Genomic DNA, 12,061 nt, shown 5'->3' with positions numbered 1-12,061 from the left:
GGTCTCTGGCTGAGGCAGCAGCAGCCAGTACTGCTGTCTGCGGGCGGAGACTTCGGGAATCCGCTGAGAACATTTAAACTGGTGTTCCTGGGGGGAGCAGAGCGTTGGATCAGCAGATTCATGTACGACGGTTTTGACAACCCTTATCAGGCAACGATTGGCATTGACTTTTTGTCAAAAAGAATGTATTTGGAGGATCGAACTATCAGGCTGCAGCTGTGGGAGACTTTGGGTCAGAACGTTTCTGTAGCCTCATTCCCAGTTACATCCGTGATTCTGCTGCCACTGTCGTAGTTTACGATATAACAAATGTTAACTCATTCCAGCAAACTACAAAATGGATTGATGATGTCAGAACAGAAAGAGGAAGTGACATCATGCTAGTAGAAAATAAAACTTGTCGATAAGAGGTGTCAACTGAGGAAGGAAAGAGAAAAGCCAAAGAGCTGAATGTTATGTTTACTGCAACCAGTGCAAAAGCAGGCTACAATGTAAAGCAGTTCTTCCGAATCCTAGCAGGCTTTGCCTGGCATGGAAAGCACCCAGGACAGAAGCAGAGAAGACATGATTGACATAAAGCTGGAAAAGTCTCAAGAGCAACCAGTGACTGAAGGAGGCTGCTCCTGTTAAGCCCCCACAGCATCTTCAGCCCTTCTCCAGAAACTCACTGCTTTGGCCCCTGTACTCTTTCGTTGACTGCAGTGTGAATATGGGCTTGGACCTTTTCCCTTCAGTAATAACATATTGCAGTTCATCATTGCTGCCTTCTTGTGGAGATGATCTATTAGCTTCACAAGCACAAAGAAGTCAGTGTCTTCATTATTTATATTTTACAAAAAGCCAAAAGAGTCCAGTGATAACTGAAGATTAGATATTTTCTTAATGTTTTTCCTTTTTTAATGTTACGATAACATACTTTAAAATGATGGAAATGTCAACAGTATGTGTGGATTGGTTAAGGATCAGTATGTTCACAGCTTTTGCCTACCTATTTGATCTCTTACTATTTTTCTCACTTCTTCCTTACCCTCATTTCCTATTCCTACCCTACTATGAAACAAACAAGGTGGCAAGTAGCAATAGACCAAGATGTGCAAAAATATTCTTGAGCACTGATATAAATTACTTAGCCTTCTTTGAGTCAAAACTTAGCTATCATGGTGGGCAGTGCTCGAATGAGGAAAGGGTTATGCTGCATCTTAAAAATGAGTCTTCATGAACGTACTGGGTACTCACAAGTAGAATATAAAAATGTTATTTCTGACCAAAACAAAGACCCTTTCACATGTGCTTTATTAGAGTCCAGGAGTCAAAAGTAACCAGTTAATTCTTCATGATAAAATCATAAAGTTCTAATAAACTATTTCTCCCAGGATTTTAAGATTGTGCAGACAGTTATTCTGGTTTTTAAAAATTTTATTAAGCAATAAATTTTGCTTATATTTATTTTTATTTTTTCTTCTTTTAAATGCTATGCAAGGAAGGTCTTGTACAAGTCAAATTCTTTAAGAAGAACTAGTGGAAGAATTTAAATTTAGCACTGCAGTTAAAACTATTATAACTTTAAAAAATGATATATAAAGCTTACCAACATAGAACCTTTGTAAAATAGCAAATACTCTTGCTTTGGACATTTGAGATCAAATTGATGAAGATGGAAATAAGCCCCTAGAGTGGTGGTGAACTTAGGGTACACATGCCACAGCAGGCTGTTCGTATCATTGAAAACTCTAATAAAAGGTTTGCCATCACTACAGAGGGAGATCGGGAAAAGCAAGTATTGAAGAGGAAACGAAAGAATGGAAATAAAAGTCAATATTATGCAGATTTATGCCTTATTTTTTAGCGTTTTAAAAATGTTGGGTCTTTTAGGCTGGTTTTGCTTTTTATTGGATATGTATAGTTTGGTTAATTAGTGATTTAGTTTTATATTTAAGCTACAATTAATCTTGGTTTTGGTGACATTTATTTCTTTGCTTTTTTGTTTGTTTGTTTGGTTGCTTGGTTTTTGAGACAGGGTCTCACTATGTAGTTGAGACTGACCTGGAATTCACTAGGTAGGTAGCCCAGGCTGGTCTCGAACTCACAGTGATCCTCCTGCCTCAGCCTCCCGAGTGCTGGGATTACAGGCGTGTGCCACCACGCCTGGCCAACTTTGCTTTTTATTAAACTCAAATTTTAGATGTTTTGTTGACTCTGTTTAGAGCTTCATCACCATGGCAACATGTATGTCCCTTAAAAAACTGTAAATGGATATAGTAGGAGTGCACCCTTTTAATCTTTAATAGTTATTGTGAGATTGCTGTGTAAGTTAAGAAACACATTTGTAAATACATTGTTTGTGGAGAGAAAGTTCGAGTTAAAGCTCAGAAAAAGCCTGCTGAATTTATGTTGTAAGCATTACTTAACACAGTATAAAGATGAAAAGACAACAGAAATAACTTCATACTTTCTCATGTCCTCATTGCAACAGGACCCTTTGCTGGGGATACCTTACTTCTCTCTCTTTGTCCTCCTCCACTTCTTGCCATTGTCCCCTTATAATATTCATAGAGCACTTGGGTTATAGATCTGAAGAGAAAAAGGCTTTCAGATAATCATTAGCCCATATACCCGTAATTTATACTCAAAGATGGGATGGAGTAGTAAAGTGCTTTTATAATACAATATTAATTTTAAAAGCAAAATAAATAAATACTGCATTGTTTCTCTTGTGTGAGAAACTGAAAGTGTAAATAAAGACCAAAATATAGAAAAGATATTGGGAAATGGGAAGAAAATGTTCAAATGAGAAGGAGAACAAGAGAGGAGGGAGTGGGAAAGGAAGAATGAGATGAGAAAAAAGGATAGAAGGAAAAAATGGAAACAGTTTTTGTAAATGAGGGGAAGAGGGGTTGAAGGCAGGGGAGGGGAATGGGAAAAAAGAAGCAAGCTCTATGGTGTACAGGTACATATTCTCTATGGAGAATTTTGTGTATATTTAAAATATGCCAACTTTAAAAAAGGATCATTGAACTTTAATGAGAAATGATAACAGAAAATATCAAATTGATTTACTTTGTATTGATTTATACTAATATCAGTGATTAAATACAAATTACTCATTAGATTGTGCAAGATAAATTATATGACTCTGTAAGATGTTAACATAGAAACATTTCAAAAATCAGAAGTGAAATAGTCATTGGGATTTTGCCTGTATATATTTTTTTAAATTGGGGATCGAACTCAGGACATTGCACTTGCAAGGCAGGCAGCAGAACTATTGAGCTATATCCCCAGCCCATCATTGGGATTTTGAATATTAACATGTCATTTTATAGCCCCTAATTTTTTTTTGTTCCGGGGATCAAATTCAGGACTTTGCACTTTTGAGGCAGGCGCACTGCCACTGAGCTAAATCCCCAGCATGTCCTAAATTTTTACATTTTTTTTTGTGATTGACTCAATTTATTTTAAAATACCAAAATGGGTCACATATTATTTTTCCTGGTATTCACTCTAGAATTGATATACCATTACCATGTTTAGATTCTCAAAACAGTAATCTCCTTTTTCTCACAGACTCTAGATAATCTGAAGGAAGGGAAACATCACCTCCGTGTGCGACCTGCAGACATACCTGTTGCTGAGAGAGCATCTTTGAACTACTGGCGAACATGGAAGTGTATCAGCAAACCCTCTGAATTTCCGATAAAAAGCCCAGCTTTCACAGGTATAATCAGGGGTAGGCTGGCCCCTCAGCAGCCCACACCAGCTTCCCCTCTCCTCATCCTAACAGAAGTGGCTTCCATCAGGAAATCACTTCATCACTAGACTAGTTCTGGATGATTTCTCCACTTCTTTATCATCTCCCTTGACCTAGGACCCTGCCACATACTTTCTCCACATATACGTTCTCACTGGAACTCAGCATCTTCCCCAAGCCTCATTCTTCTGGATACTGGTTTCACTTAGGAAGTGTTGGATTGTATTCCACCCGCTCCTAGGAGCCAGGGAATGCCACCTTCCTTTCAAATTACTTCTAACTACCACACAGAAAATGTCCTCAAGTGATTGCCATCTGATGAGTGCTTTGCAGCATAGGTTGGCCTATCTCAGACACCAGAATAAGACAATCATGATTATTGATAGATTTTGAGTTTCCAGGAAAGTCAACAGCATCTTCATAGTGGTTTATTTGATCAATTAGAAAGAACTAAATAGATAAATGAATTTAGTAACCAGGGTACATAAAACAAAATGTCAGGCATCCCATTGTACTTCACTATCTAAAAACAAAACAAAAATAAAAACCTTTCATGCCCCATTCCATACTTATATTCCTCCTGAATCTTAGGGCTACATCTGAAATGAGAGAAAGGGAGGAGATATATGGTAAGAACTATCTCTTGGGTTGTCTCCCCTGCTTCCTCTGGGGCCCCTGGATCAGTGAGAGCCCTGGCCACAGGAAAGTGGTGACAAATCCTGTATGTTCTCCTCTAGGCCTACATGATAAGGCACCTTTGGGGCTCATGGACACACCACTGTTAGACACAGAAGAGGAAGTGCACTACTGCTTCCTGCCTATAGATGTGATAGCCAAGTATCCAAGCCTGGTGACTGAGGACAACCTGCTGTGGCTGGCTGAGAATGTGGCCCTGATCGAATGCGAGTGCAGCGAGTTCCGTTTCATTGGTGATTATTCTGTCCAGGGGGTGGTTAAGAGTGGGAGGTGGGCAGAGGCAGGGACAGTGTGACAGGGCCATCTACCCTTCCCCACCCCCCCATTGTACAGAGGCCCCTCAGTGCCACAGGAGTTCCCTGGGCAAAGGTGGTAGAAGCATGACAGTCTCCCAGAAGAAAGCAGATTCTAGGATTACACTCTCACTTGCTTCAGACCTGTTTTAGACCCTATTTCTTTTGGGATGGCCTGACTGTAAAGGGACACTGAAACTTCCCGGCATAGTGTCAGAGGCCATAGAAATAAGTGTGAAAGACAGAACACTAAGCTGGACTCCAAAGTCACCTTCTCTTCTAACTCTGCCTTATATCTCCAACTGTCCTCCAGACCAAGCATAGAACAAGGAAATAGGTTTGTTTCCAAGCATAGTTCTGGCTTCCCTCACTTCCTCTATATTCAGAGTACAAGGCTATCATGGCTTTCCTCACAATCGTCTGTTCTGTGTCCTCCAGAGTGTACTTTTATCTTGCTTTTTTCCTGTTTTACTGAGCCCAAGTTTGTTCTGCAGAGCCAGCTCTCCCTCACTCTTCACTTACTTTTTCAGATAAACTTTGCTACAGTTAAAACAAATAAACAAAGCCCCAGCAACGTAAGTGACATTAAGACACAAAAAGAATGCAAGTAAGGAGCCCACTCCTGTGGTGCATGCCTCTAATCTCAGCATTCAGCAGGCTGAGGCAGGAAGATTGCTGTGAGTTTGAGGCCAGCCTGCAGCGCATAGTGAGTTCAAAGCCAGTCTGAACTATATAGTGAGACCCTGTCTCAAAAGGCAAAACAAAACAGAGGCTGGGATTTAGCTCAGTGGTTCTGACACCTGCCTGGCAGGCACAAGATCCCGAGTTCAATCCCCGGTACCAAAAAAGAAAAGAAAAAAAAAACAACAAAAAGAATACAAGAAAAGGGGTGGAGGTGATAGGTTCCCCTAAATCTTGTAGAATGGTTGGCTTGAGCCAGTGACCTAAGGAAGGATGAGAGCTCACCCACTGCCCCACAATGAGCACTGATAAGAGATGTGAACTGAATGCTTCCCTAATCCCAATGTGTTGTCTCCTAGATAAAGGAGAAAACATCCAGGTTGCATGAGGGTCCCAAATGCCTAGGATCCTAGCCACTCAGATCCAAAGTCACCTAGGAAGTCGTTTGTGATATGCTTCTGAATCTCCCAGTTGGTTCACATAGGACATAGGACATTAGTGTTGGCTCTATCTCTTCTTCCTCCGCTCTAGTCCAGGCAGGTACAAACTGCAAGTGCCACCTGCCAGCCCAGGCTTAGCTGAGCACCTCCTCTCTAAACAAGACAACTCCCTCTTTTGGAATGACTTGCTCTTGGGTCAAGACTCCACAGGGTAAGTCTCCAGGCCACAGTGCTTACGAGAAGGGCCTGGCTGAGAGCCCCCGGCCAGGACATGGGAGGCTATACCTTAGGACTCAATCACAGAAAAGCCAAGTCATTTGGGGTCTTTAACCTCAAAAACCATAGATTCAGCTAATCTAATCAGGTATGTTTAGAAATGGTTTCAGAACAATGAAAGAGACCCTATGATAATGAGCAGCACCAAAAGCCTGCAAGATCCTGGACCCAGGGTGAAATCAGAAATAACCTTAACTCATGTCGTTTCCCTTTGTTTTTCAAGTGAATTTTCTTCGCTCACACAAGATTTTACTCCCAGATAATTTCTCCAACATAGATGTGTTAGAAGCAGAAGTGGAAATTTTGGAAATCCCTGAGCTCACAGAAGCCATACGATTGTGCCGGATGAACATGGGTATGTTTTGTCCAGGAACCTTAGCCTCCTTTGACACTCTGGGATGGTCTGGGCTTAAACCAGAGAAACCAAGAGCAAACATCTCCCCTCCCACAACCACTGTGGACTTTGGGTGGTGGTGAGAAAAGCCAACTCTGTCTGGCTTAGAATCTGAGAAGAGAACTTCAGCCTAAAACCTGGGAGCCCTCTGTCTTCAGGTAGGGCCACAGGTAATCCTGCCCATCCTGGATTGGGAAATCAAGTCTGAATGGGGAAATGAAGCCCAGAATGTCCTGGGGAGGGAAGCTGGGCCTGAGGCAAGCTTTCTGGGCCAGGAGCCATCTGCCCTGTTTGTAGAATCCCTGGGCAACTGGGGACTTGTGGCACTGACTTGAAATTTTCAACTTTCCTCTTCCAGGCACAGCTGAAGGGTGTTGGAAATGCTCAGGCAAATCTCCTACCCGTGCTTTAGTGATCTCTCCCACCCCAAATTCTCTTGTCTGCATGCCATCTCTCACAACCATACACTATGATGCCTGTTTCTCCTTCTTTCTGACATTGTCTTACCCCTGTCCAGGCCAGGCCTTTGTGCTCATTCCAGCTACTGCTTGCCCCGGTTATGATTTGCCTTTCAGCATCCCACTTCCTAACCTTTGCACATCCATGGAAAACTACTGTACATGTTTCAGTAATAGAGCTGTCAAAGTTTTTTAAAAAGTGTGTAAAATTGTTTCATACATGTACAGTTTGACCTGGGCATCAATGAGCATTTGACCTGTGGGAATGAAGCCTTTCCCTGTCTTCAGACCCAGCCTCCTCCCAGGCAAATGAAATCCCAGCCTGTGTAGGGGGAGTTTTATCCTGCAGCAGATCTCAGGAGCCTGTCTCAGGACCTTACAATCCACTTAAGGAGATGTAACTCTGGATTCTTCCCCAAAGATCTCCAGAGTAACATGGATCATCTGTGAGATAGTTAGAAAAGTCCCTACTCCACAGGAGCAACAAAAAATGGAAGTGTCTTTGTAGACAGGAACTACCTGAAGGCAAAGCACAGTGTTAACCTTTTATAAACATCTTAATTTAAGGAGACAGACTTACTGGCTTTGGAGAGGGATAGCTGACCCCAAATTCCAGGCCTGCTCTGGCTGTAGTTATTTATACTAAGTACCTTGCTCTAAACTGCAAACCTGGGCAGGACAGTATACTTAATTAGCCCCTCAGGGCATGATTTATTTCTGTGACATAAAGATGCACTAACTGTCATAGGGTTGCCTGAGGATTAATTGCTAATGATCCATGAAAATCTCTAGGAAGCTTGGCTGTTGCCCATTACTGCCACTGAAGAGTGTCTTGTGGACTATGACAACTACACTCTGTGCCCACAACCAAGATTCAGCAACCCAAATACCCAATCTAAAAGTAGCACCACACAGTATGTTTCCGGGAAAATTTTTTCCAGTGGGACCGGCAATAGGGGCTATGAATCTTGGACACCTGTGACAACTGGTTCTGTGTTACGGTTGCCAATCTTTACCTTTAGATAGTTAGAACAGAGTTTGGAACTGATTCAGATTCTTGCAGAGGTTGGAGCCAGATGGCTACTGTACTGAGATTTCTAAATTTCAGATGTTAACGATATAGCAAATGAATCTCCCTTCCCCTTCCTCACCTCCCAACAAATAGTTTTGACTTCCAAGGTAAGTATACTGATGTTGAAATGATCCAGAAGGTAACTTCCCTCTATGCCAATTAATTAGTACAGCAGGAGGAATCGAGACCCATGGCCTCTAATTCAGCTGTGATGGGGTGGAGGGTCCTAGGAGTCACTCTTTTCTCCCCAACACAGGTGGTTGTTCCCGAACCTCCTGTCCTCCCGCAAGCCCTGGAAAGCGGGGGCGTGGAGCTGGCCTAGAGTCTGTGAAGCCTCTTTACATGATGGCCCTGGGCCTGCTGGTCAAGTACCCAGACTCTGCACTGGGACAGCTCCACATTGAGAGCACACTGGATGGAAGCCGACTGTACATCACAGGGAATGGGGTCCTCTTCCAGCATGTCAAGTAAGGCTCCCCTCAGGAAGCTCTTTGGTTCCATCAGGCTGGGTTGTACTCTCCTCTAGAAACAACCTGGGGCCTTTCCCATGAGCCAGAGGTAAAGCATCATTGGGGCCAACCCATTGTTTCAACCTCCATCAGATTAGAGCCTGGGAGGGCAAGTCTGCCTGAGGTACAAGGGTTCCCAAGGTGCAAAGGCTACATGCTATTTTTTTTCTCTGCTATTTATTGCCCTGCACTGGGTCTGAAATTAGTGGGCCACAGTCATACCCTGAGAGAGTGGGGTTCCCCACCCCAAGCAGACCTCTCTGCAAAGGTCTTCTTTATCCTTGGGATGCTTACTGGACACACACACAAGCCAGAGGCCACAGTGAACTCCTAAGAAGCATAGCAGGGCAGGCCTCCTAGAGGATCTGATTCCTGCCTGTTGCCTTGATGGATGAATTCAAACTGTCCCCATTGGATTCTAATCCCACTTTCAGAACACTGGAACAACTTGGTTAGGGTTGCAAAATCCATTAGTACCAAAACTATAGAGTGGTTTTCCTGAGCCTGTGGTGATATGGTCAACTGACCCTAAACATTGTCTTACCTCAATAATGTTGACTGGAGCCCTGTTGGTCCATACCACCATCTGTCTCTCAGACATTTCCTCCTCTAATGTTGCAAAAGGCAAACACAAGTGCCTTTGAGGGGAGGATCAGGGTGTGAGAAGGGTGTTGGTGTTCAGATCTCAGCCTCTTTCCTGGACACATAGGGTGTTAGTAATCTCTCAAGGCAATGGCAGGCTGCCACACCAGGACTAAGAGGTCTCATTCAGATATTTATGGGGCAGGGAGGGAATAGGTGGAGTCTGGCCTGGTCTCTGAACCTGAGACAGAGCCTGGAGACTTGAAAAGAGTTAATTTAGTGGGCTTTGCTGTCAAGCCCAACTCCATATTGTGTTAGCTTGTGTCCAGGCTTACTCTCCTTCAACAAACAGATTTCCAGTTAAATTGAGGAATTATATTATTGATGCTAGGCTTGAGCTAATGTTGTGGCAAGATGTTCTAGGGACAGAGGGAAGACTCTTGGGATGCAGTGCTGAGGCTCGTTGTAACGGTCTTTCTTCTGGGCAGAAACTGGCTGGGCACTTGCCGTCTGCCACTGACGGAGACCATTTCTGAGGTGTATGGGCTCTGTGCCTTCCTGGACAAGAGGGACATCACCTATGAGCCAATGAAAGTAGCTCTGAAGACTCATCTGGAGCCGAAGACTGTGTCACCAGTGGATGTGCTCAGTAAATGGGGAAGCTTCTGGGTTTGGATTTAGTACAGAGGTGGAGATCTTGGGGACTGGAGAGAAAGATGAGGCAGGCTGGGACTAGGAACTATAGGTGGAAAGTCAGACAAACATTTGTGGGCTCTCTGTAAAGGGAAATGTTCGCGTTAAGTGCTCCCTACTTACCTCTGAGCCCATGGTTCATCTCAGGAGTACAGACAGGGATGCTTACCCAGGCAGGGCCTCTAGGAGCCAACATGCTATTTCTTACCACAAGGCAGGGAGGAGTGTCCCTGGGTCCACTTAACAGATGAAGCTGAGGCTCAAAAAAGAAACTCGCTCAAATTACACAGTGCTAACACTAGAGCTTGAATCTGAGTCAGTGTGGTTTTTACCAGTTAATAACCTCTTAGCCAGGTGTATTGGCATATGACTATAATCCCAATACTTGGAAGGCTGAGGCAGGAGAATCACCACAAGTTTGAGGCCAGCATCAGTTATATAGTGAATTCAAGGCCAGCCTGAATTACATAGGGAGATCCTGTCTAAAAAAAAAAAAAACAAGCTTCTTGAGTCAAGTGTGAGTTGTAGTACTATCATTCATCAACATTCAGCACTTACTAAGCATCTTCCATATGCCAGGATAGAGGTAGAAAATTTCACAGCATGGACTCAGTCTCTGTCTACCTGGAGTCCACAGTGTAATTCCATACCCCCTATATTTTGGTCACATAATCTAGTTAGACACCCTTTGCTCATCACAAACCTCATTAGGAACTGGTTCTCAAACATCGGCCCAAGGCCTAAATATAGTTACCCCTAGAAAAAGCATCATGGGTTCATCTTCCCACTGTAGAGCCCTGGGACACACCTAGATACTTGGTCTATAAAAGTGACACTGATTCAACGAGAGCTGGCTCTGTGACATCTGCCAAACTTAAGCACAAACACGCAGAGGGACCCCCAGCACCAATTTGAGCAGCCACGTGAAAAGCTACACACCCAGGACACATCCAGCCAAAAGCCAGGGGCAGTTGGTAATGCAGGTGCACAGGACCATCAGCCCAGCTTTCTCAAGGGAGGTGAGTCAGGCAAAGAAGGATCAGTGCCCTTGAGGTTGGAATTCCAAAAAACTTCCCGTCCCACCCTTCCCACCTCCTGACCCTCAAAGCTGCCTTCCAAGCCCACCTCAGCCCCTCCTCAAGAATCTACATTGTGAGCAGCACCAGGGAATACTAGTGTTGGGCATTTCTGCTGCTTCTCAGAGTGGGCAACATAATGATGAAGATAGGGAATCTTAATATGCAGCACACTATTGACCAAAATGTCCTACCTGATTTCCCTCTGGCCATATGACGTGTTCCCTCTCACTGGTTTCCATAGATGAGTGGACAGCAGAGATCACTGTGTATTCCTCACAACAGATCATCAAGGTTTATGTGGGAAGTCACTGGTACGCAACCACCCTGCAGACCCTGCTGAAGGTATGCTAGCCGGAGGTGCCTCATTACCACTTTCGCTTCCCCTCCCGAGCTGCTCTGGGACCTGTCAGCTAACCCACACACAGCCTCCAGCACCTCCAGCACCAGTTTAAGATAAGGACTTTCCCCCAATTCCACTATATAGAATGAGCAGAGATCCTATGAGCAGATAAAGAAGATAAACTTGAGTCATTTGTAGGAAAATGAATGCAGAAATTTGCAGGAAAGTGGAATGCACCTTGAGACTGTAATGTTAAGTGAAATAAATCAGACATACAAGTTTAAATATCACATGGTTTCTCTCATATGAGAAACCCAAATTATAAATAAAGAGCAAAATAAAAGATAGATAATAGGGAGTAGGGAAATAGATCTTTCTCAAATGGGAAGGGGATCAAGAGATGGAGGAAGGAAGGGAGGAGAGTGAAGGAGGATTTAAAAAAGGAATTAAGATGTGTTACATGTACCAACTCCACACAAGGACTGTAAACATATATTGCAAACATGTACTAATACAAAAATTCTGTGAGCACAAAGTGAATGAGCAGCATGCTGAGCAGACCTCAGATATGTGGGCAGGGAGGAGGTCAGTTCTGAGGAGCCCAGACAAGAAAGAGATAGAGTTGGGTTCCACATGCCTTTCGGGGGCATCTAGAGACCAGAAAAAGCTGAAGTAGGGACGGGCTGCTCCTCCCCACTGTGGCTCCCTGTGGCCAAAAAGAAAGAGATGGAAATCCCAAAGCCTCTAACATGGTTGGGAAAACAAAGTGAGAAGTGACTGACCTGCCCCTCTAAAGACCT

The 12,061-nt window shown here is 43.7% G+C and overlaps 1 protein-coding gene and 1 pseudogene across 1 annotated transcript in view; both read left to right on the top strand.

Moving 5' to 3' along the window:
- Nucleotides 1-12,061, top strand: part of Kctd19 (potassium channel tetramerization domain containing 19) — a 38,424-nt gene that overhangs the window by 20,238 nt on the left and 6,125 nt on the right. The window contains exons 3-8 of the mRNA XM_010612221.2: nt 3,565-3,715; nt 4,486-4,677; nt 6,358-6,489; nt 8,315-8,525; nt 9,638-9,798; nt 11,163-11,263. Coding sequence (XP_010610523.1) covers nt 3,565-3,715; nt 4,486-4,677; nt 6,358-6,489; nt 8,315-8,525; nt 9,638-9,798; nt 11,163-11,263 — 948 coding nt within the window. The remainder of the gene's footprint in view (nt 1-3,564; nt 3,716-4,485; nt 4,678-6,357; nt 6,490-8,314; nt 8,526-9,637; nt 9,799-11,162; nt 11,264-12,061) is intronic.
- On the top strand, nt 106-630 carry LOC104854059 (annotated as a pseudogene).

Source organism: Fukomys damarensis, unplaced genomic scaffold (genome assembly GCF_012274545.1).
Source record: "Fukomys damarensis isolate Sample0158 unplaced genomic scaffold, DMR_v1.0_HiC HiC_scaffold_32, whole genome shotgun sequence".
Lineage (NCBI taxonomy): Eukaryota > Metazoa > Chordata > Mammalia > Rodentia > Bathyergidae > Fukomys > Fukomys damarensis.
The sequence above is the reverse complement of the archived record's forward strand: the minus strand, read 5'-3'. Positions and strand labels throughout refer to the sequence as shown.